The sequence below is a fragment of the Panthera leo genome, chromosome A3 (assembly GCF_018350215.1).
Source record: "Panthera leo isolate Ple1 chromosome A3, P.leo_Ple1_pat1.1, whole genome shotgun sequence".
NCBI lineage: Eukaryota > Metazoa > Chordata > Mammalia > Carnivora > Felidae > Panthera > Panthera leo.
In genome coordinates, this window is record NC_056681.1 from 91,441,526 (window position 1) to 91,467,246 (window position 25,721).

Sequence of the window (25,721 nt, forward strand, 5' to 3'; positions counted from 1 at the left end):
GTGCTAATGGAAAGTACCTAGTAAGGATAAGAGCCTATACCGGGGTTTTGATGTAGCGAAGCCTGAGAAAGTGAAGATAGAATTGATTCACAGAGGGAGGAAAGTGTTCCTATGGAGGGGTAAAACTTGGCACACTGTGGGGGAACTAGAGAAATATACACTTTCTCTAAAATACTTAGGCCAGGGTTGAGGGTTACTGGGGGAAGTGGAGATGAAAAGGAACAGAGGAAAAACCAAACCAAAACAAAAAAAAGCTCTTGGTTGATTTGTCCCATAGCAGCCGCCGTCCTATCTCAAGAAGTCCCGACCTCGTCGCACTGATTATTGGGAGTTGTAGTCTTGACCTTAGCGAGCAGTCATGGCGGCCTCCGTTGCAGGGGCCTGCGGGGCCGCAAGGGACCTGTCTCGAAGTTTTCGTGCCGCCAGGGCGCTGCTTCCTGCGCTAGCCTCCGTCACCTGGCGTAAGTGGAGCGGGGCTTGCACACCGGAGGGAAGAGGGAGCTCGGGGCGAGGCTCGAGGGAGGCAAGCCTAGAAGTCAGGAGCAACCTTCGTGGGACCGCGAGTTGGGGAGATTGCAGGGCTCAGCGGGAGTTCTGGGCGAGTTCTGTTGACCTCTGTCGCCCGCTACTGCAGGGGCCCGCGTGGGGCCGGGCCGACAGCAGAGCACCGGACCTTCGGAGCCGGGCGCGTTCAAGCCGCCGCCGAAACCGGTCATTGTGGACAAGCGCGGTCCCCCTCGTCAGGAAAGGAGGTGAGGCCCAGGTCGGCGCGCGGTTCCCGCTTTTTGGGTCTGTGCGCTTGCGAACCTGCCTTTACTTTGGAGATCTCGCCTTTAAAGCAGAGGTGGAACCCCCACTGCACGAGCTTGTGTGCAGGATTCATGAGCTCGTGTGCAAAGCTCAACCACCTCAGGTTTGTCTTCCCCCCTTTTCCCCTTTTCTAGCGTTGAACTTTCTCTGCAGCCTTATTAAATCAGAACTAAAAGCAAGGATTCTCCCTATTTGAAGCTCTTTGCTTCAGCATTCAGCTTGTATCAAGAATTTTCCTCTCAAGTACATAGTATTTTACTTGTTTGAGAAACTGATCATTCCTTGCCTCGGTGGAAATGGATTGGCCAGAGCTCACCCTGTTTTCCTTTCCCTACACACGTGTTTTAGTTTCCTGAAAATACTATACAGTGATAACATTTTCCGGTAATTGGTGTCTTAAATTTGCTTTTAAAAACAGTGTGCTTAAGTGACTTCTGGGTGGCTCAGTCTGTTAAGCGGCGGACTCTTGAGTTCCACCCAGGTTATGATCTAAAGGTTGGTGAGATCCAGCCTAGCATCGGGTTCTGAGCTGATAGCTCAGAGCCTGCTTGGGATTCACTCTCTCCCTGTCTCTGCCTCTCCCCCGCTTGCGGCCATATTCATTCATATTCTCTCTCCCTCTCTCTCTCAAAAATAAATAAACTTAAAAACAACAACAACAAATAAAACCCAGTGTGTTTAAAAGCCTGGTTCACTTAAATGAATGGTGGCAACTTTGGAGGTATCTGTAAGTTTAGGTAACCTAGTTGTATAACAACCTTATTAAAAAGCCAATTTTAGCAGGAAAAAGTTGGTGTGATTTGGCTATTCCTTGTTGGTTGGATTATCTCCGCATGCCTATGTGTGTGTGTTTAACATTGCAAATATCCTGTTCTAAGTTGAACATTGAATTTATGGAAGGTAGAGATTCAGAAAACATTTCCTTACACAACTTTTTTTTTTTTTTTTAAGTTGAGAAAGGAATATCTCTCTTAAATGGCAACAGTTATTATAATTCAGTTAAATGGGAATGTAAATTGTATAATTACTTTGGGAAACAGTTGAACAAAATTTAGTAATTTTGAGGTTGTGTATACCTTTCCACCCAGTCGGTACAAAACTTAAAGTAATATGTACAAGGAAATATGTACAGAAATGAATACAAAAGGTATTTATAACAAACAAAAATGTGGAAGTAGCCTCGATATCCATCAGTAGGTGAATAGGCAAATGCATTTATATAATGGAGTATTATATGGCAGTGAAAAATAAATGAACTGGAGCTGACATGGATAAACTTCATGAATATGTGTGGAGAAAAAACAACCTGCAGAAAAATTGATATAGTATGATAGCATTTTTTATATTGCTCAGACATGCAAATGTAAAGTATAAAATGCATATGTACATTTTACATACATACATGCATATGTAAAGTATAAAATGTACAAGGGAAATTCTCCACAGAGAAATCAGACCTATGGCTTTCCCAATAGCCATACAAGCTGACATTACATACCTCCTGATGTGATAGGATAAGATGATCACCTCTATAATATTTTTACCCAAAATGTTTAACCTTGGTCTAGGCATGTGGAAACAATAAACATTTCCAGAATCCAGGGAAGGTGTATAAGACAGTAGGTTTTTTGACTCTTCAGAAAAGTCAGTGTTATGAAAATACAAAGATGGGGAATAGTAGCAGTTTAAGAAACTAAAGCGAGTAATACCCAGATATAATGTGTGAAGCTTGATGGTAGCTTGGATTGGGCAACAAAAGGCCTTTTCCAGGACAATTAGATACTGTTAGTTCAGATATGTTTAAATACAAACTACATATTAGATTTTGTTGTTGAATTATTGCAGAAGTTCTTAGGTGTCATAAAGGTATTGTGATAAATGTAGCAGAAAGTCCCTATTCTTAGAAGCTTTCTAAAGTATTCTGAGATGAAATACCTTGCTATTTGACATTTCAAATAGTTCAGGAAAAAAATTATATGTATATATAAAGCAAATATGTCAAAATGTTGGCAGTTGATGAAACGAGATGGTGTGTATATGGGTATTCATTGTATTACTATTTCAACTTTTTGGTGGGCTTAAAAAGTTTCAAAGTAGGAAATGAGTGTTGGGGATCATCATCAAAAAGACATGACTGCTGATTGACCCATGGGCTGAACCCCGGCTCCTCACCCCTTCCCTTGTCCTTGGAATGTGGGTTCTGCTTGCCTTTTCTGCTCCTAGAGGCTGCTCCAAAGACATAGCCTCGAGATGATGGTGTGGTATTGAAAATACCTACATAGTGTATGTGACTGAGACCACTTAGGGCCTCTTTGTAAATTTTTTTTTAATTATTTCATTTTATTTTTTTAAATTTACATCCAAATTAGCATATAGCGCAACAATGATTTCAGGAGTAGATTCCTTAATTCCCCTTACCCATTTAGCCCATCCCCCCTCCCACAACCCCTCCAGTAACCCTCTGTTTGTTCTCCATATTTAAGAGTCTCTTAGTTTTGTCCCCCTCCCTGTTTTTATATTATTTTTGCTTCCCTTCCCTTATGTTCATGTGTTTTCTATCCTAAAGTCCTCATATGAGTGAAGTCATGATATTTGTCTTTCTCTGACTGATTTCACTTAGCATAATACCCTCTAGTTCATTCCACATAGTTGCAAATGGTAAGATTTCATTCTTTTTGATGCAGGGTAATACTCCATTGTATATATATATATACCACATCTTCTTTATCCATTTATCAATCGATGGACATTTGGGCTATTATTGACAGTGCTGTTATAAACATGGGGGTGCATGTGTCCCTTCGAAACAGCACGCCTGTATCCCGTGAATAAATGCCTGGTAGTGCAATTGCTGGGTCGTAGGGTGGTTCTATTTTTAACTATTTGAAGGAACCTCTATACTGTTTTCTAGGGTGGGTGCATTCCCACCAGCAGTGCAAAAGAGATCCTCTTTCTCCGCATCCTCACCAACATCTGTTGTTGCCTGAGTTGTTAATGTTAGCCAAATTTGTATTTCCCTGATGATGAGTGAGGTTGAGCATTTTTTCATGTGTTTCTTGGCCATCTAGATGTCTTCTTTGGAGAACTGTCTCTTCATGTCTTTTGCCCATTTCTTTACTGGATTATTTGTTTTTTGGGTGTTGAGTTTGATAAGTTCTTTACAGATTTTGGATACTAACCCTTTATCTTATATGTTGTTTGCAAATATCTTCTCCCATTCTGTCAGTTGCCTTTTAGTTTTGTTGATTGTTTCCTTCACTGTGCAGAAGCTTTTTATTTTGATGAGGTCCCAATAGTTCATTTTTGCTTTTGTTTCCCTTGCCTCCAGAGACATGTTAAGAAGTTGCTGCAGGAGAGGTCAAAGAGGTTTTTGTCTGCTTTCTCCTCTAGGATTTTGATGGCTTCCTGTCTTACATTTAGGTCTTTCATCCATTTTGAGTTTATTTTTGTGTATGATGTAAGAAAGTGGTCCAGGTTCATTCTTCTGCATGTCACTGTCCAGTTTTCCCAGCACCATTTGCTGAAGAGACTGTCTTTATTCTGTTGGATATTCTTTCCTGGTTTGTCAAAGATTAGGTGGCCATAAGTTTGTGGGTCCATTTCTGGGTTCTCTATTCTGTTCCATTGATCTGAGTGTCTGTTTTTGTGCCACTCTTTGTACATTTTTAAGATTTGGTGTCTTGCTGCCACCCAGGACAAGCCTGTATGTGAATTCCCTTTGCTGTTACTAAAACTGTAACCTACCCACCCTGAGTGGCCTGCCTCTTTCTTCAGTATCTCCTTGTCCTTAGAGTATGGGGCCCAGTTTCAGAGTATACCTGGGAAGCTCCTGAGAAAGGGGTGAACCAGCAAAAGGAAGAAACTTCATGGGAAGAATCATCACCAAATTTAATGAATTACCCCATAGTAATTAACTGTGGGGGAGGGAAGGGTGCACTGGGGCTTCAACTGTATTGATCATTTATTTCTTAGGATGGGTGATAGGGACATGATTTTTCACTGTAATGTCATTTATGCTTTTAAAGAGGTTAGCTTAGGGGTACCTGGGTGGCTCAGTCAGTTAAATGTCTGACTCTTGATCTCAGCTCAGGTCTCGATCTCAGGGTCGTGAGTTCAAACCCTGCCTTGGGCTGTGTGATTGTTGTGAAGCCTATTTAAAAAGAGAGAAAAGAAGGAAAGGAAGGAGAAAGGAAGGAAGAAGTTAGAGAAGTTAAAGAGGAGAAGAGGGAGATTATTTTTAAGGTCATAGTTAATGATTTATATTTGTATTTTTCCAGACTAAATTTATTCAAAAAAAAATTTTGTTTTAGTGTTTATTTTTGAAGGAGAGAAAGATAGAGCATGAATGGGGGAGGAGCAGAGAGAGAGGGAAACACAGAAGCAGGCTCCAGGCTCTGAGCTGTCAGCACAGAGCCCGACGCGGGGCTCCAACTCACAAACCGAGATCACGACCTGAGCCGAAGTTGGACACTCAACCGACTGAGCCACCCAAGTGCCCATCCAGTGTAATTTATTTTAACACGCATAACTCGATGTGAGGCTTGTGGTTTATGGCCATAGGCTTTGTTGTCTGACAGACATGCCTGTGTTTAAATCTTGACTTGATTAGTTTGTAGCTAATATAACAGTACGTTAGTTTACCTTCTGCAAGCTTCATTTTCATCTGTGAAAGGAGATGATGACAGCATGCTCGCCTAATTGTCGTGAGGATTAATTTATGCTCTCGGTGTGTCGTAAACCTTTAACAGGATGTGAGGTGAGTACTCAGGAATTGTTAGCTATTTTCTTGAGCATCGACAACAGTTTTAGAAATAAATAATCAACTTTTCTTAGGAAGAAAGAATAAAACACGTCAACATCATAATCTTTAATTTTTAAGTTTGCCTTTAATTTTTTTTTAATTTATATTCTTCACAGGTTCTTGAGTCCTGAATTTATTCCTCCAAGGGGAAGAACAAATCCTCTGAAATTTCAGATGGAAAGAAAAGATATGTTAGAGAGGAGAAAAATACTCCACATTCCAGAGTTCTACGTTGGTCAGTAAGAGCTGCACACTTTCATTATTGGTGGTGGGCAGGCTTAGTTTTTTTCACAGAGGGAAGAGTGTTTTTCACAGATCTGGGTTTTGCCCAGATGAGATACTTATTCCTAATATATTAAAATATTTAGGAAGTTAGGAGGTTACCTAGAAATGCTGTTTGTGTGTTTCTGCAAGTCTTGTAAAAGTTCACTTCTCTTTTGAATTTGTAGGAAGCATACTTCGTGTTACGACAGCTGACCCATATGCCAGCGGAAAAACCAGCCGGTTTCTAGGGATCTGTATCCAGAGATCAGGAGCAGGCCTTGGAGCTACTTTTATCCTTAGGAATACTATTGAAGGACAAGGTAGCTTCCATTTCATTAGTTTAATTTTCTGGAAAATGGTATCTCAGGTTCTATTTTGTGTTCTGCATTCTGGGAGAAAACGTCTGGAACTTGAAAGTGAAAGGGATTCCGAGGCCTGACCTGGGCCTGTGGCCTAAGAATGGGATGAGACTGGAGGCTGCTGAGTAAGTAGTCAGTGCTGTGCTTTCCCTTGAGGGCTTCTTTCATCACAGGACGACCACTGTCAGATTTTCCGACCTTCGCCAGCATCACAGGAGGAGACAAGTGACTATTAACAGTGTGGGGAACATTCAGTGTAGGGGGCAATAACCCATGAGAACATTAAGACAAACATAATGATGTCTGTATGAGTCACTTTTCCCTAAAATGAATGCCCCCATTTTGCTTTATATTATGATAGTCACCACAATAATCATTGTTTGATAAGAATTAGAGGAATTTTTAAAAAGGCAAAACTTGTTTGTTATGCCTAATAAATAAGACAGAGGCCCAAGTGGCAAAATTCTAGAAACATTATGAATCGACATGGCAGAACAGTAAAATTTTCTTTTTTTCTTTTTTTTAAAAATGTGTATTTATTTTTGAGAGAGAGAGCAAGTACCTGAACAGGGGAGAGGCAGAGAGATTGGGGGACAGAGGATCTGAAGCGGGCTGTGTGCTGATAACAGAGAGCCCGATGTGGGACTCATCTTGTAATGACCTGTGGTGCCGTGCATGTCGGAGCTTAGCAGGGCTTACAAGTTGCAGAAATGTGTGCCTTCGATCAGATCATGTGTTTGGAGAAGGCTTGCAATAGAAAACCATGATCATAGGTGTGTGAGATGGACCTTGGTTTGATATTCTTTCTTTTTTAAATTTTTTTTTTTTTTAATGTTTATTTATTTTTGAGACAGAGAGAGACAGAGCATGAACAGGGGAGGGGCAGAGAGAGAGGGAGACACAGAATCTGAAACAGGCTCCAGGCTCTGAGCTGTCAGCACAGAGCCCGACGCGGGGCTCGAACTCACAGATCGCGAGATCATGACCTGAGCTGAAGTCGGCCACTTAACCAACCGAGCCACCCAGGCGCCCCTGATATTCTTTCTTAAAACTGAGATATAATAGTTTCTGCCTTAGTGTTGTGGTCCGTTGTGGGTGATATTCTACATGAAGTACTGAACACTGAATACTCCAAAAATGTTCACTCCCTGTTGCCCTCCTCTAAGGTACTTTTGACTGTTACAACCTGTCTCAACCTTCCCCATCGATACTCCTTTCTTTGGTGTTTTTCCTAGTCCACTGGCTTTAAATACCATCCATATGATGAAAATTTCCAAATTAAAAAAAAGAATTTTTTTTTTTTAATGTTTATTTTTGAGAGAGAGAGACAGAGCATGAGCAGGGGAGGGGCAGAGAACGGGAGACACAGATCCGAAGCAGGCTCCAGGCTCTGCACTGTCAGCACACAGCTTGACGTGGGGCTTGAACCCACGAGCGTGAGATCATGACCTGAGCTGAAGTCAGACACTTAACCGACTGAGCCACCCAGGCGCCCCGAGAACTCCCAAATTTAGATCTCAAGGACTGACCCTGTCCAGGTTCCAGATTTGTACATACAACTACCTCTTTGACATTTCCGGGTGGATATCTTTTAAGCATACGACAAGCTCAGAATAAGATTGTTTTCCTCACAGTGTGTTCCTCTTGGTTTTTTCTATGTCCATAAGTGGCACCACTGCGTACGTACTTACTTAATCAAAAATTCAGGAGCTATTTTTAATTATTCTCTTCATATATCCAGTCAGTCAGGTTTTCTTGGCTTAATCTCCAAAAAATATATTCCAGTTTTGATTGGTTCTCCGTCTCCATGGCCACCACTCGTGTCCATGCCGCCCTGCCTCCTTCCTGCTTGCAGCTATGCTGTATCCCTGGTTAACTTTCCTGGCCCACTGACTTACTGTGCTCCAGCCAAAAAGACCTTTTTCTGTTTTGTTTTGTTTTTCCCCCCAATATAGCAAGTTTGTTAAGACCCCAGGGCCTTTGCATTTGCTGTTCTTTCTGCCTTGAGCACTCTTGGCTATTTGTAGTGTCAGTCTAAATTGTGTTTTTAGAGAGGCTTTCCCTGGCTATACTATTCATATACTATTTATTCCCCAGCCACTCTGTTTATATTGACTATATGAAATTACCTTAAATTATGAATTGTAAATGAAATTTTGGTGTGTCTATTTATTGTCATCCACTAGAATATAAGCTCTATGAGAGGAGAAGGATTTGATCTATTTTGAGTTCACTATAGGCACAGTCCCTAGATCCTTACTTGGAACAGAATAGGTATATAGGAAATAATGGATTAAATCCTGGTATTAAATAGTGGATGTTAATGTTGTTCATACATATTTGTATTTCTCTTGGGATTATTTCAGGAAACCTCAGAATATACTCTTTCCCTTAAGCGTTTGGTGCTAACAGAGGATGTATCTTAAACTATTACTTGTAGCATCTTGAAACAGCAGTGCTGTTCCTAGCTTGCTTCATATGGAGAGCCCCAGTATGTTTTTTTTTTTAATGTTTTATTATTTATTTTTGAGAGAGAGAGTGTGAGCGGAGGGGAGGCAGAGAGAGAGGGAGACACAGAATCTGAAGCAGGCTCTAGGCTCTGAGCTGTCAGCACAGGGCCCGACACAGGGCTCAAACCCATGAACTGTGAGATGATGACCTGAGCCAAAGTTGGACGCTTAACCAACTAAGCCACCCAGGTGCCCTGAGCCCCAGCGTGTTTTAAAACCTAGGCCATCCTGGGGTGCCTGGGTGGCTCAGTCGTTTGAGTGTCCGACTCGTGATTTTGGCTCAGGTCATGATCCCAGGGTCATGGGACTGAGCCCTGCATTGGGCTTTGCACTGAGTGTGGAGCCTGCTTAAGATTCTCCCTCTGCCTCTCTCCCTCACTTGTGTGCTTTCTCTCTCTCTAATATAAAAAAAAAAATTTAAAAAGGAACTGATCTGGATTAAAAAATAAATAAATAAAACTTAGGCCATCCTTAGGAGGGACTTCTAAACCAAACTTAGAACTTAAAAATGTATTAACTCTTTGCATCATTACTCCTGTTGCCCTTAATGTAGGAGATCAAGTTTTATAAGTAGTTGGGAAACAAACAAAAATGTGACAGTGAAGAATTTACTCAAATTTTCTCCAGGTTAATAGTATCAGAAGTGAAGAGTGTGGGGATGGGCTAAATGGGTAAGAGGCATTAAGGAAGACACTTGTTGGGGTGAGCACTGGGTGTTACACATAGGGGATGAGTCACTGGAATCTACTTCTGAAATCATTATTGCACTATATGCTAACTAACTTGGATGTATATTTAAAAACTAAAAAGAAAAGGAGATGAAGAAAACATTCTCAGGATCTAATCCCTCTTCTGATACTAGACCCTAAACAATTTTAACACTGTTATTATGGTCTCTTAAGATCTTTTTGGGCCAGACCAATAAATAAAAAAGGATTTGACAAAAAAAAAAAAATAGTACCAGAAGTGAAGAGATGTGTGACTGTATTTATAGAAGACATTTTTCTTTAGACTATCATTCTAACTCAGATTTTTTTCACTTTTTAATCTACATGGACTTTAATTTATTTCTTTTTCTTTCGGTAATCTTTATCTTAAAAATTACAAATTTATGTCACATTTCCTATGTGCAAAACCCTGTGCTAGTTCCATTATAAAATAGTTTTTACTGTTGTATAAGGCATAGTATACAGGCGTCTGGGTTCAGATTGTAAGAATATGTTTTCTCTGTTTAGGTGTTGAGATTTGCTTTGAACTTTATAATCCTCGAATCCAAGAGATCCAAGTGGTCAAATTAGAGAAACGGCTGGACGATAGTTTGCTATACTTACGAGATGCCCTTCCTGAATATAGCACTTTTGATATGAATATGAAGCCAGTCGTACAAGAAACTAGCCACGACGTTCCTGTTAATCAGGTATGAGTTGTATTTGTAGAACTGTAAGTTCTATATAGAGTAAGAAAGAGTCACCTTAATGAAAACTTTTAGAAGAATTTTGCTTGCTACTAAACAAAATTCTTTCTTTCTTTTTCTTTCTTTTCTTTTTTTTTTTTTTTAATATCATCTGTAGCTGAAAGTAAAAATGAAGCCTAAGCCCTGGTCCAAACGCTGGGAACGTCCAAAATTTAATATTAAAGGAATCAGATTTGATCTTTGTTTGACTGAAGAGCAAATGAAAGAAGCTCAGAAGTGGAGTCAGCCGTGGCTTGAGTTTGATATGATGAGGGAATATGACACTTCAAAAATTGAAGCTGCAATATGGGATGAAATTCAAGCATCGAGAAAATCCTGATTCTGAGACTCAGTTTGGTTATTTGCAGAGGATGTACTGACTCCCAGAGGATTTACTTAAAGACCAATTTAATTTTATATATAAGGACATAGTCATCAAATCAATTAAACATTCATTAGTTTATGAGTACTGTTGCAAAAAAATAAAATTAGCATGTCAGTTTATTACTTCAGAGTCAAATCATTACCAAAATTCTTTTCATTGAGCCTGGAATCTGAACACGGAAGTGATGGGATTTCTTTCAGTTTGTGGAATAAATTATAAAAAGTTTGTGATACAAAGAGTAATAATAGAGTGAGTATTGATGTACCCACCTCAGGGTTAAGAGGTGAAACATGTAGTAAGATCCAGGAAGGTTAAGAAATAGAACATTTACTAGGGTTTGAGAAGCTTCTTATGTGTCTGCAATTGCATCCTTCTCCCCTCCCAGATACAAGCACTATCCTGACTTTGTGTTAATCATTCCCTTGTGTCTCGTTTGATTTTATTGTATACATATACATTCTAAAACAACATAGGTAGTTTTGGAAAACCTGTTGGCAGATAAAAAAGGACAAAATTATCATTATTACATGAAGGCTTCATGGAGAAGGTAACAGTCTTTTGCTCATAGTCTGGCTGCATTTTCTCTGATTGTTTGCAAAAGTCACTTTGAGGTAGTTCGTGGCCAAGGTCATGAGTGTTAAGCAGTGACCTGCTTAACAAGAAGGCTCACCACAGGGCATCTGACAATTGATGTCTGGCAGAAATGGGGTTGGAGGGAGTAGACTTCTATATTTGCTGGTTTTCAGCTCATGAAGAATCAAGCTCCGGCTCACAGGATAGGTCAGAACTATGCTTCTGTAGGACAATGTGTGTGTCCTTGCTGATCCATGTAGCTGAGAGTGGAATGGAAATCTGGCATATGATGGCATATGGTATTGAGGGCAACCCTCAACCTGTTTTGAATTATGCTGCTCAGATCTACCCTCTGGTGCCTGGCTAATTTGGGATTTGCATTGACTTCTCTCCTGTGCTGATTTTTTTCTGGATGTTTTGTTTTTTTATTTTATTGGTTACTAATTTATTTCGGTGGAGCACATCTTTTGGTAGCTTTCAGAGGAAGTATGTATGGAGGTAAATCTTTGGAGTCCTTGCATGTCTGTCCTATTTGGTAATTTTATAGAATTCTAGGTGTGAAGTAGTTTTCCTTCCAAATTTTGAAGATACTGCTACACTGTCTTGTTTCCAGTTGCATTGAGAAATCCAAAACTATTTCGATTTCAGTTCTTTGTGACCTGAAAGCTTGTAGACTATCTTGCTCCTCAAGGTAATGAAATTTCACAGTGATGTGCTTTGGTGTGGGTCTGTATCCATTATGTCTGGTATTTGATGAGCCCTTCAGTATGCTAACTTGTGTCTTTTGTTTCTGGGAAACTTCTTGTTCATTGATGATTTCCTCTCCTCTGCTTTTCTCTTTTGGGAGAAGTTAATTTGATGTTGGTTCTCCAGGACTGGATCTCTTTCCCCCCTTCCCCAACCTCATCTCTCTTTAATTCAGTTTTCTAACTCTTCTTTGCTCTCATAATTTTAAATCTGAAGATCCCTTTTTGATTTCTGGATGTTCCTTTTCTTACATGGTACTTTGTTCTTATTTTATATTTTTGCCTATGGATGTCTTCTGTTACCATTCAGTACATTCATGATAGTGTTTGTGTGTTGTTGTTTTGTTGGGGTTTTTTATGAAGTTGTTTTTCTGTAGGATCTGTTTTCTTCAAATTTCTTCTTTGTGTGTGTGTGTGTGTGTGTGTGTGTGTGTGTGTGTGTGTGCGCGCACACATTTTTTTTTTTTCTTTTCCTGTTTTAGGCTTTTCCAGGACATCTGACAATTCTTGGCTGTCTATTTCTGGTCAAATAGTGGACTAAAAAGCTGATTAGGAGCCTTGGACTTGTGAGAAGGGTTGTTTTTAGGGTTATTGGGGTGGACTTGTTTTGGGAGTTCTGTCCTCCATGTATGTGAATGTCTTGGATTGGTCACATTCTCCAGAGTAGAGGCTTCCAGTCTCCCTCCTAGATGGCAAGGATCTGTCTGCCGGTGTTGTGAGAACCTGATGGGGGAAGAAGCATGGGGTTTCAGTCACTATATGTGTATGTGCTAGCTTGTCCAACTTTCCCCTCCCCACCAACACGCTACTGGCTTGCTACCCTCAGTACCGGAAGTCCAGAAAAACCGTCTTTCAGATGTCTAGAGAATAAACTTCTGGCCTTTTACTGGTGTGGGGAAGGGCTAGACAAGCAATGGTGAGGAATAGAGGAAGGGATTTTAGGCATATAACCTCCAAATACTTCTCATTAGGTTCTTCTATTAGCCACTGTCCTTAACCCCCAGCTGCCGGGGTATTGAATCTGCTGACTGGACAATTATGAGGGTGAATTAGGTTGATTCTCACCTTTCTCCACTGCTGGCTTGATTTGCCTTTCTTGAGTCTGCTAATCCATCCGTTTGCTTTGTCAGAATTGTGTTCTGATTGTTTCGTGTCCTGTTCTCTCCTCTGGTTTTGTGTCTCATTCATAGGCTTTCAGTGGTTTGTACTGCTTGCCTCTTGTCCTGTTTTCTCTGTCCTTGTGGATTTGTTTTTTTCCTATGGTGTATTTTAATGGTAATTTGAATAATTCATCTGACAAATTAGCCTATGTAGCCATTTTTTCAATAATAGATTTCTTCTCCAAAATAAATTTTTAGATATTAACCTTGGGGTTCTCAACATTCAGTGCATCCTTGATCTTTTTTACTAATAGTTGTTACACAACATTCTGATTACACTTAGGAAGCAGTGGAATTTACCACTTATATGTATTACTTGCTGAGAAAGCTCAAAAATTTTAACAAGAGTCTGATATTTTTCTTTTTTTTTTTTTTTGAGAGAGAGAGAGAGAGAGAGAGAGAGAGAGAATGAGTGGGGGAGGGGCAGAAGGAGAGAGAGAGAAAGAGAATCAAGAATCTCAAGCAGGCTCCACGATGCTGGGCTCAATCTCATGACCATGAGATTGTGACCTGAGGCTGAAATCAAGAGTCATGCTTGACCGACAGCCACACCGAGGTGCCCGATACTTTTTTTCCCTTTAACTTGTCAAAAGATAATCATTAAAGCCTGTTCATTTTTTACCTTGGTAAACATACTTCATTCAACCTTGGCAGAGGAGCAGATGAATGATACATTTCAAGATCTAAAGCTGGGTAAATATGATCAGCTCATAAGTACATGTGTTCATAACACAATGAATACTGTTTTTCACTCTAAAATTATCTTTAAAATTCTTGTGAGTTTTCCTCCAGAAACAAAGTAAATCTTAATATATTAATGTGTATAGGATAAAAATTTGTATTGTAAGATATATAGCAAAATTTGCCCTTTAACAATTTTTAAGTGTATGTTTCGGGTGGCATTAATTACATTCACAATGCTGTGTGGCCACCACTAGAATTTTTTCCTTACCACAAACAAACTCATTAAGTAACTCTATTCCTATCCCCTCTCTTCCAAGCTCCTGGTAAATCCCATTCTACTCCTTATTTATTTTTTACTCTTTATTAATTTACCTATTCTAGATACTTCTTTTAAGTGGAATCACAAAATATTTGTACTTTGCATTTGGTTTATTTCGCGAATATGTTCTCAAGATTCATCCGTGTTATAACATCAGAATTTCATTTCTTTTTATGGCTAAATAATATTCTACTGTATAATTACTATATTTTGTTTATCCATTTATTTCTTGATGCACACTTGGGTTATTTTCACCTTTTGGTTATTGTGAATAATGCTGCAATGAAGACTGACATGCAGGTATCTCTTTGAGTTGCTATTTTTATATTCTTTTTAAACATATTCCAGGTTTATACCCTGGAATGTAATTGCTGGTACATATATATTTAAATATTCCTTTCCATTTCTTTAACTCCTTTTCTGGATTTGCATTGGGGCTGTTTAATTCCCACCTATTTATGAATTTTCCACTTTCCCTTTTGTCAGAGAGGATACTTTGTATGATTTCAAAGTATCATTTTAAAATTTATGGAAAGTTGTTTTGTAGCTTAACATGTGGTCTGTCCTGCAGTGTTCCACGTGCACTTGAGAAAACTAGATTGTGTTGCTGGGTGGAGTGTTTTGTAAACATCTGTTAGGTCTAGTTAATTTATAATGTCCAAGTCTTCTGTTTTCTTATTGACCTTGTAAGTGTTTTACCCATTTTGACAGGAGAATGTTGAATTTTCCAACAATTATTATAGAACTCTCTAGTTTTCCCTTTAATTCTGTCAGTGTTTGCTTCATGTATTTTGGGGGCATATTGTTCACTACATAAATTATTCTTTTTGATGAATTGACTTATCAATATGTAATATACTTTGTTTCTTGTAACAGTTTTTTGCTCCTAGTCTATTTTGCCTGATATTACTACAGCCACCTCTGCTCTCTTGGTTACTGTTTACAGAGAGTATCTTTTTCGGGGAGCTTGGCTGGCTCCCCAGTAGAGCATGGGACTATTAATCTCAAGGTGTGAGTTCAAGCCCCATGTTGGGGGTAGACTTTACTTTAAAAAAAATATATATATATATATATATATACACACACACACACACACACACACACACACACACACACATCTTTTGTGTCTGGCACTAAAGTGAGTTTCTTATAGATAGCATAGAGCTAGATCTTGTGTTTTGTTTTTTTTTATCTGTTTGACAATCTCTGTCTTTTGTTTGGAGAGTTTAATACATTTACATTTAAGTCAGTTAGTAAAAAGAATGGACTTACTATTCTGTTATTTGTTTTCTTTATATTTTATACCCCTTTTGCTTCTCGTTTTCTCCATTACTGCTTTCTTCTGTGTTGTTGATTTTTTTGTAGTGAACTGATTGTCTTCTCATTCCTTTACAGGTATATTTGTTAAATGTTTCCTTTGTGGTTACCATGAAGATTACATTTAACATCCGAAATTTATAATAATCTAGTTTGAACTGATACTAACATAACTTCCATAGCATACAAAATCTCTACTACAAAGTTCTGTTCTGCCTTTATATTATTGATGTCACAGATTTTATCTTTATATAGTGTGTGCTCCATAATGGATTTATAATTGTTTTGTATGCATTTGTCTGTACTTACTTTTACTGGAGATCTTTATTTCATCATACAGATTCAGGTTACTGTCTGATGTTCTTTTTTTTCTGCCCACAGTACTCCCTTTAGCATTTCCTGTAGAGCAGCTCTGATTGCAAGGAACCCCCTCAGGTTTTATTTATCTGGGAACATCTTCATTTCTCCCTTATTTTTGAAGGATGGTTTTGCCAGATACAGGATTATTGGTTGGCGGTATTATTATTTGAGCACTTTAAATAGTCACCCCATAGCATTCTGGCCTCTATGGTTTCTGCTGAGAATTGGCTGTTACTTTTATTGAGGATCTTTTGATCTTGAGGAAGAGCGTTTCTTTTTTGCTGCTCTCAAGATTCTCCCTGCCTTTGTTTTTCGACAGTTTCATTCTACTGTCTTGTTGTGGGCCTCTACATTTATCCCACTTGGAGTTCACAGAGATTCTGGATTTGCAAATTCATGTCTTTGCTCAAATTTTGGATGTATTTGGCCATTATTTCTTCAAATATGCCTTCTGCTTCTTTCTTCTGGAACATTGATAATACATATGCTGGTCTGTTTGCTGGTGTCCCTCCAGTTCCTCAGGCTCTATTCACTTTTCTTCTTTCTATTTTCTTTCTAGTCCTCAGACTTGGTCACTGTAATTGTCCTGTTTTCAAGTTTGCTGATTCTATTTTCCATTTTGGTACAATTAGCTGTTAAACTCTACTAGTGAACTTTTAATTTCAATTATTTTGCTTTCTAGCTTCAGAATTTGTTTGGTTCCTTTTGATAATTTCTGTGTATTTATGGATATTCTCATTTTGTTCACCTATCCCTTTTCTGATTTTCTTTAATTCCTTGTCCCTGGTTCCCTTTAGTTCTTTGAGTATATTTAAGACAGTTGCTTTGAAGGCTTTGTCTATTAATTCCGATGTCTGTGGTTCTCCAGGGATGTTTTCTATTATTTTGTTCCTTTGAGTGGCCATACTTTCCAGTGTCTTTGAATGTCTTTTGACTTTTTTTGTTGAAAACTGAACATTTAAATATTATGGTATGATTCTGGATATCAGATTTCCCCTCCTTCCCCAGGGTTTCCTTTATTACGATTATGGGACTGCAGTCCATTTGTTTACTGATGTTTCCAAGCTATTTTTGCAGAGATTTGATTCCTTATTGTGTGTGATCACTGAGTCTGTTTCTTAACTTGTACTTAGATAGTATTTCCTTGAAAGCCAGGAGCTAAAACAAATACCTCTCCCAGTCTTTGCCAATTGTCTCTTCTGGGTTATTCCCTCAACACTTACCCAGGCTCGCACTAAGCCTAACAGCCCGAGTGGAAAACTTAGGATCCTCTCGGATCTTTTCTTACCATGCTTCTTGCCCTTGGCGTACGTGTGGCTTTCTAAATTTCTTTTGAATATATGCTTTTGAGTATCTTAATTTCCCAAAGGAACTCCCCCTCCGTCCCCCCCCCCCCCCCCCCCCCCCCCGCCAAGCCTTTTCTCCCAGTCTTTAGGTGATCTGTTGTGTATCTCAATGATAATCTTTTCACCCAGGTCTTTGTGGATTGTTGGTTTGCCTTACACCCGTATCTGAGCAATACCTGTTGCTTTCTGGACTGAGTTTAAGGTGAGAGCAGAGATGAGTGCTCCGCTTCAGTCCTTCCACCCATGGATAGGCTAGTGTAGATACAAACCATAATTTGTCAGTGGTCTGTTCTGTTCCTTCCAGCAATGGGGACCAAGGTCCAACACAGAAACTACCGCTGCCATTTTCAAGACTGCTGCCACATCAAAAGGGCAAATAAAAATGTCACAAAGATTTCCTATCATTATGTTTATTATTTTTTCCAGTTTTATTGAAATATAGTTGACCTATAGCACTGTGTAAGTTTAAGGTATACAGCATAATGATATGACTTTCATGTATTGTGAAATAATTACCACAAAAAGTTTATTAATAATCATACATAAAACAAAACAAACAACAACAACAACAACAAAAAAATGGGAAAAGTTCCATCCATATTGTCACAAATGGCAGGAATTCCTTTTTTATGGCTGAATAAGATTCCTGTGTGTGTTTTCCCATTCTGCAGGTTGTCTTTTCTTTTGCTGTGCAAAAAGTTTTTTTAATTTCATGTAGTCCCAATCATTTTTACTTTGTTCCTTGAGCTTTATGTAGGTGGCATATCCAAAAAATCATTGCCAAGACCTACGTGAAGAATCTCTTTTCCTCTGTTTTCTTCTAGGAGTTTTATGGTTTCCAGTCTTTCATTTAAGTCTTTAATTCATTTTGAGTTAATTTTTGTGAATGGTGAAAGACAGGGGTCTAGTTTCATTCTTTTGGATGTGAATATGCAAATTTTCCACCACCATCTATTGAAAGACTATATTGAGTATTGTCTGTTTCGTCATGTATTAGTTGCTTGTGTAGGCATGGGTTTATTTCTGGGTTCTCAATTCTTTTTTTTTTTTTTTTTAATTTTTTTTTCACGTTTATTTACTTTTGAGACAGAGAGAGAGACAGAGCATGAACGGGGGAGGGTCAGAGAGAGAGAGGAAGACACAGTATCTGAAACAGGCTCCAGGCTCTGAGCTGTCAGCACAGAGCCCGACGCGGGGCTCGAACTCACGGACTGCGAGATCATGACCTGAGCCGAAGTCAGCCACTTAACCCTTTGAGCCACCCAGGCGCCCCTGGGTTCTCAATTCTATTCCACTGGTCTATATGTCTGTTTTTAAGCCAGGACCATACTGTTTTGATTGCTATAGCTTTAAAATATAGCTTGATATCAGCAAGTTTGATGCCTCTACTTTGTTCTCCTTTCTCAGGATTGCTTGGGCTATTTGTTTTCCGTGTAAATTCAGGATCTTTTTTTCTTTTCTGTAAAAAATGCCATTGGAATCTTAATGGCAATTGCATGTAATCTATAGATGGTTTGGGGTAGTATGGGCATTTTAACAATATTAATCCCTCCAATACATGAACATGAGATACAGTTCCCTTTATTTGTGTCTTCTTTGATTCCTTTCATCAGCATTGTATAGTTTTCAGTGTATAGAGTTTTCACTTCCTGTTTAAATTTATTAAGTATTTATATTATTTTTGATGCTATTGTAAGTGGGATTGTTTACTTCACTGATTTTCCAAGAATCATTGTTAGTTTATAGAAACACTACTGATTTTTGTATGTTAATTTTGTTTCCTGGAACTTCACAGAATTCTTTGGTTAGATCTAAACGTTTTTTGGTAGAACTGTTAGGAGTTTGTACATATAAAATCATGTCATGTGCGAGTAAAGTCAATTTTACCTCCTTTCCAATCTGATGCCTTTGTTTCTTCCTCTTGCCTGATTGCTCTGGCTAGGATTTCCAGTACTACGTTGAATAGGAGCTGTTGAGAGGGGGTACATTTGTCTTGTTCCTGATCTTAGTAGAGGGAAAGCTTTGAACCTTTAACCATTGAATATGTTAGCTGTTGACTTGCCATAAATGGTCTTTTGACAATTTATAATGTGTCTCAGTGTAGGTCTATTCAAATTCAACCTATTTGGGGTCTTTTGGTCTTCATAGATCTGGATGTTCATTTTTCTCTCAAGGTTTTGGAAATTTTCAAGGATTATTGCTTTAAATATACAATTGATCTTGAACAACACAGGTTTGAACTGTGTGGGTTCACTTGTACGTGGGGTTTTTTTTTCGACACTGTGGTACTGTAAATATTTTTCTCTTCCTTGTGATACTCTTAATATTTTATCTTCTCTAGCTTAACTGTAAGATTACAGTATATGTATTATATATTAAATCCATATGCAGAATATGTGTTAATTGTGTTATCAGTAATGTTTCCAACACTCATAGGCTATTAGTTAAGTCATAGGCTATTAGTTAAGTTTTGGGGGAGTCGAAAGTTTTATGTAGATTTGCAAGTGTGTAGGGGTTGGCACCCCTAACCCCTGCATTTTTGAAGGGTCAACTGTACTTTCTATCCCTTTTTCTTTCTGGAATTCCCATAATGATATTGTTTCTTTTGATGGTATCCCATAAGCTCCATAGACTTTCTTCACTCTTTTTCATTCTTTTTTCTTTTTCCCCTCTGGATAATTTCAAATGTCCCATCTTCAAGGTCACTGATTCTTTCTTTTGCGTGGTTGAGTCTGCTTTTGAAGCTGTCTATTGAATTCTTCAGTCATTGTATTTTTCAACCCTAGGATTCCTGTTTGTTTGGCTTTTCTTTCTTTGTTGGACTTCTCATTGTGTTTATGCATTGTTTTCCTAACTTCCTTTAGTCGTGTGTGTGTTCTTGCAGTTCACTAAATTTCTTTAAGAGGATTATTCTTTTTCTGACAGTGCACAGATCTCCATTTCTTTAGGGTCAGTTTTTAGCGTTTTACTAGTTTCCTTATGGTGTCATGTTTATCTGGTTTTTTTTGCAACCCTTGACTCGTTATGTTGGTATCTACACATTTGAGTAAGCAGTCTCTCTTCTAGACTTTTTAGGATTGCTTTGGCAGGGAAAGCTCTTCACCATCTTCTCAGTTTGAATGTTTAGACTTGTCAGCTGGTAGCATCCTTGGGCAGGCAGGACTTGCTATCAGGGTCTATTTTGGGGTGAGGCCACTGCTGGAGCTCTGAGGTGGGCGTGGGATGCTGCTGGCTGAGAAGATTGGATAGGACTGCTGGCTTATTTCCCTGATCAAGCAAGGCTGTAGATTGGGCTCTGTGGTTGCCTGGGTTCTCTGGTCAGGCTTACTAGGCAGGATGAGGTGCTATATTCAGCAGCAGGTAGGATTATGAATTAGCCCCCCTGTGCTAGCAGGGCAGCAGAACAGGTCCCAGGTCCTACACCGCAACTTGTTTGGGGACGTACATGGGACAAGACTGTGCACTGAAGTCTCCAGCCCGATGGAACCAGCTGACCCTGCTAGAATCTCCACTTAAGTGTTGCTAGGCTTATGGAGCTTTCCTGGTGTTCCAGCCAAGCTTTCTGGGCCAGCGGGATTCAGGAGCCACCCTCAGCAGTGGGAAGGGCTGTCAACTAGCTTCCCTACCTAAATAGAGCAGGGGAGTGAGCTCCAAGCAGCCTCCCAGCTGTTCCTGGTTAGTTTTCCCACTCAGATGGGGCCAAGAGCTACTCAGCAGTGATTGGGCCTATGATGTAGCTTCCCGCCCAGAAAAAGCAGGAAAGCCAGCTCTCAGCATCCTCTTAGGTGTTCGTAGTCAGGCTTCCCGGTTAGGAGGGACCAGGAGCTACACTCGGCAGTGTTACAAATTTTTCTTCTCCACCCTGGGTGGAGCAGGGGGCCTAGCTTGAAGTCTGGATAAGTAGGCTGTTTGTGGTCTTGACCAAAGCTGACTTGCCCCCCAGGTTCTCCCGCTGAATGGTGCCACTGGCTTTGCTCGGAGGATGGTCAACTCTGCCCTGCTGCTCTCTCGGCTCGAGCACAGTGTCCAGTGTCCTGACCAGGCTTTTCCTGGAGGTAAGACTGGGTGGGAGTCCCAGTAAGTGACCAGATGTGCAGGGGGATGCCGGACGTGCGTCCTGTGTTCTCTTTTCCCCCTGGAGGAACCACAGGCTCAGGGAAGGCCTTTTGTTGTGGTGCTGCCTCAGCCTAAAGAGGGGCAACGTGGTGAGCGTGTAGATGGTTCTCTTTTTTAATGGAGTCTGTCTTGGTCCCTGTGGTGTGTGTGTGTAGGGTGCTTCAGCCTCACTTCTGTGTTCCAGGTTTTTTCAGTGGTGTCCATGCATACTTGTCAATTCTCGTGAGGAGGCGCGAAGTCTGGAACAACCTATGTTGGTATCTTGGTGACTTCCTGCCTTTTTATAAGTTGCCTTTTATTTGATCCTGTGTTCGCTTGGTTAATATAAACATGACTGCTTCCCACAGTTCTGCAAAAGTTGGTTGTGACCATTCCTGCTTGTCTTTCAATGTTTCTGTGGGAGGACAAGACCTTGAATCTGCACATTCCATCATGTTGCTCAAGAGTGTGTTGTGTTTAAACCTCCATTTAGCGTTGCAGTAGGGCAATTAATGGTTTAAAAGAAATAACTCCCTGAGTCTTTTGTATAATGCACAGCATTCAAACTGTTAGGTTTTTCCTATTAGAAAAAGAATGATATATTTAACTTTTCAGTTTTCAGGGATAAGCTAGTCTTTAACCCATTAGAAGGGCTCCTCTGTTCCAGACACTGTGCAAGGCATCTGATGTCTCTTATTGTTCATAAAACCTTATGAGACAGGTGCTTCTACTCCATTTTACAAATGAGATCGCTTTAGAGAGGTAAGCAGCTGTTCTGAAGTGGCACAGATGGTGGCTGGTGGGGCTAATGTTGAACCTCACAAATGCCTGAGTCAGATCTCTTTGGTTTTCTTTTTAAAGTTTATTTATTCATTTTGAGAAAGAGGGGGTGGGGAGGAGCAGACAGAGGGAGAGAGAGAGAAATCCCAAGCAGGCTTTGTGCTGTCAGGGCAGAGCCTGACATGGGGCTCGAACCCATGAACAGTGAGATCATGACCTGAGCCAAAATCAAGAGTCAGACACTCAACTGACAGAGCCCCACCCCAGAACTATCTATCTATCTATCTATCTATCTATCTATCTATCTATCTATAAATGTTTATTTTAGAGAGAGCACATGAGAAGGAGAGGGGCAGAGAGAGAGGGAGACAGAATCCCAAGCAGGGTCTGTACAGTCAGCACAGAGCCTGATGTGGGGCGGGAACCCACAAACTGCAATATTAGGACCTGAGCTGAAACCAAGAGTCGGATGCTTAACTGACTGAGCCACCCAGGCACCCCCTGAGATTTCTTTTAAAATCGGTTTTTAAAAAAGTCTCCAGGGGTGCCTGGGCTGCCTAATCAGTGGACCCTGCAACCCTTGATATTGGGGTTGTGAGTTTGAGCCCCATGTTGGGTGTAGAGATTACTTAAAAATAAAAGCTTTAAAAAAAAAAATGTAAAAAAGTCTCCAGACTTTATCAAAATACCAAGGACAGTGTTGGATTTTAGTGTTTTAAAAAGCTCCTGATGTGATTCTAATGTACAACTAGTTCTGAGAATCACTGCATTTAACATTTTGCCTTCTATAGAAACAGCAGAATGGAGGTGAAATTCAAGGCAGGTCATTTTGCTTTAAATTAGGCCTCTAACTAAAATGCTTGGGGCATTTTCAGTGAAGGCAGTAGAGGGACCAAATTGTCCTGGTTTGCAGGGGACTTCTCCGATTTTAGCACCAGAAGCCCTGTATCTTAAAAACACCTTAGTCCGGGCAGACTGGGAAGGCTGGCCACCCTACCAGGCAGATATTTATGAAATTTAATGCTCTATAATAGTTGTTTATGATTTAAAAATCCTAGAGGTGTTCCTAAAAATTTGAGCACAATAGGGAAGTCGTTTCCCTATGTTTTTCCCTCTCTAGCTTTAAGAAATCCAAATGGGGCACCTGGCTGACTAAGTGGATAGAGCGTGCAACTCTTGTCCTTGGGGTTGTAAGTTTGTGCCCCACATTGGGTGTAGAGATTACTTAAAAATAAAATCTTATACAAAAATAAGTCCAAATGTGTCTAGGAACATTCTGTGTTTTTCAGTGAAAAAGCTATCTGTGGTTCTTTCTCACTTTACAGAACATTTGGTTTTTAAGGCATTTTAAATCTTTTTTTTTTTTTTTAAAGTTTACTTATTTTGAGAGAGAGAGAAGGGGTTGGGGGAAAAGAGAGAGAATCCCAAGCATGCTCCTCGCTGACAGCATGGAACCTGACTTGAGACTTGAAGTCATGAACCCGTGAGATCATGACCTGAGCCAAAACTGAGAGTCAGATGCTTAACCAACTGAACCACCCAGGTGCTCCTGTTTTGTTCGTTTGTTTTTGTTTTTTTTTAATTTACATGCAAGTTAGCATATAGTGCAACAATGATTTCAGGAGTAGAATTCAGTGATTCATCCCTTACATATAGCACCCAGTGATCACCCCAACAAGTGGGATGGGCCCCTTGCCCATTTAGCCCATGCCCCCCACCCTCAACTCCAGCTACCCTCAGTTTGTTCTCTATATTTAAGAGTCTTTTATGTTTTGTCCCCTTGCTGTTTTTATATTATTTTTGCTTCCTTTCCCTTATGCTCATCTGTTTTGTATCTTAAATTCCACATATGGGTGAAGTCATATTTGTCTTTCTCTAATTTCGCTTAGCATAATATCCTCTAGTTCCATCCACATAGTTGCAAATGGCAAGATTTCATTCTTTTTGATTGCCGAGTAATACTCCATTGTATGTATATACCACATCTTTATCCATTCATCTGTCGATGGACATTTGGGCTCTTTCCATACTTTGGCTATTGTCGATAGCACTGCTATAAACTTTGGGGTGCACGTGCCCTTCTGAAACAGCACACCTGTATCCTTGGGTAAATACCTAGTAGTGCAATTGCTGGGTTGTAGGGTAGTTCTATTTTTAGTTTTTTGAGGAACCTCCATACTGTTTTCCAGAGTGGATGCACCAGTTTGCCTTCCCACCAGCAGTGCAAAAGAGATCCTCTCTCTCCGTATCCTCTCCAACATGTTGTTGCCTGAGTTGTTAATGCTAGCCATTCTGACAGGAGTGAGGGGGCATCTCATTGTGGTTTTGATTTGTATTTCCTTGATGATGAGTGATGTTGAGCATTTTTTCATGTGTCTGTTAGCCACCTGGATATCTTCTTTGGGAAAGTGTCTATTCATGCCTTTTGCCCTTCTTCTCTGGATTATTTTTTTGTGTGTTGAGTATGATAAGTTCTTTACAGATTTTGGATACTAACCCTCTATCTGATATGTCGTTTGCAAATATCTTCTCCCATTCTGTTACTTGTCTTTTAGGTTTGCTGATTGTTTCCTTTGTCGTGCAGAAGCTTTTTATTTTGATGAGGTCCCAATAGTTCATTTTTGCTTTTGTTTCCCTTGCCTCCAGAGATGTGTTGAGTAAGAAGTTTCTGTGGCCAACATCAAAGAGGTTTTGTTTTTTTTTAATTTTTTTTTAACGTTTATTTATTTTTGAGACAGAGAGAGACAGAGCATGAACGGGGGAGGGGCAGAGAGAGAGGGAGACACAGAATCGGAAGCAGGCTCCAGGCTCTGAGCCATCAGCCCAGAGCCCAACGCGGGGCTCGAACTCATGGACCACGAGATCGTGACCTGAGCTGAAGTCAGACGCTTAACTGACTGAGCCACCCAGCCGCCCCTCAAAGAGGTTTTTGCCTGCTTTCTCCTCGAGGGTTTTGATGGCTTCCTGTCTTACATTTAGGTCTTTCATCCATTTTGAGTTTATTTTTGTGTATGGTGTAAGAAAGTGGTCCAGGTTCATTCTTCTGCATGTCGCCGTCCAGTTTTCCCAGCACCACTTGCTGAAAAGATTGTCTTTATTCCATTGGATATTCTTTCCTGCTTTGTCAAAGGTTAGTTGGTCATATGTTTGTGGGTCCGTTTCTGGGTTCTCTATTCTGTTCCATTGATCTGAATGTCTGTTCTTGTGCCAGTACCATACTGTCTTGATGATTACAGCTTTGTAGTACAGCTTGAAGTCTGGGATTGTGATGCCTCCTGCTTTGGTTTTCTTTTTCAAGATTGCTTTGGCTATTGGGGTCTTTTCTGGTTCCATACAAATTTTAGGGTTGTTTGTTTTAGCTCTGTGAAGAATGTTGGTGTTGATAGGTATTGCATTGAATACATAGATTGCTTTGGGTAGTATTGGCATTTTTAACAATATTTGTTCTTCCAATCCATGAGCATGGAGTATTTTTCCATTTTTTTGTGTCTTCAATTTTTTTGATAAACTTTCTATAGTTTTCAGTGTGTAGATATTTCACCTCTTTGGTTAGGCTTATTCCAAGGTATTTTATGGTTTTTGGTGCAGTTGTAAATGGGATCAATTTCTTCATTTCTCTTTCTGCTGCTTCATTATTGGTATATATAAATGCAACCGATCTCTGTGCATTGATTTTATACCCTGCAGATGCCCCTGTTTTTTAAGGAATTCTTAATGGGGCCCCCTAGACCACAAGAAATGCTTAGCACCATTTATTAC

The 25,721-nt window shown here is 39.8% G+C and overlaps 1 protein-coding gene across 1 annotated transcript; it reads left to right on the top strand.

Moving 5' to 3' along the window:
- The first annotated feature begins 354 nt into the window (after positions 1–354).
- MRPL19 (mitochondrial ribosomal protein L19) lies at positions 355–10,704 on the top strand. Its single transcript, XM_042932815.1, has 6 exons — positions 355–461; positions 635–752; positions 5,728–5,846; positions 6,061–6,195; positions 9,980–10,161; positions 10,316–10,704. Exons 1-6 carry the CDS (start codon positions 359–361, stop codon positions 10,535–10,537), a joined length of 879 nt encoding a protein of 292 aa, XP_042788749.1. The 5' UTR covers positions 355–358; the 3' UTR covers positions 10,538–10,704.
- Positions 10,705–25,721: the final 15,017 nt, after the last annotated feature.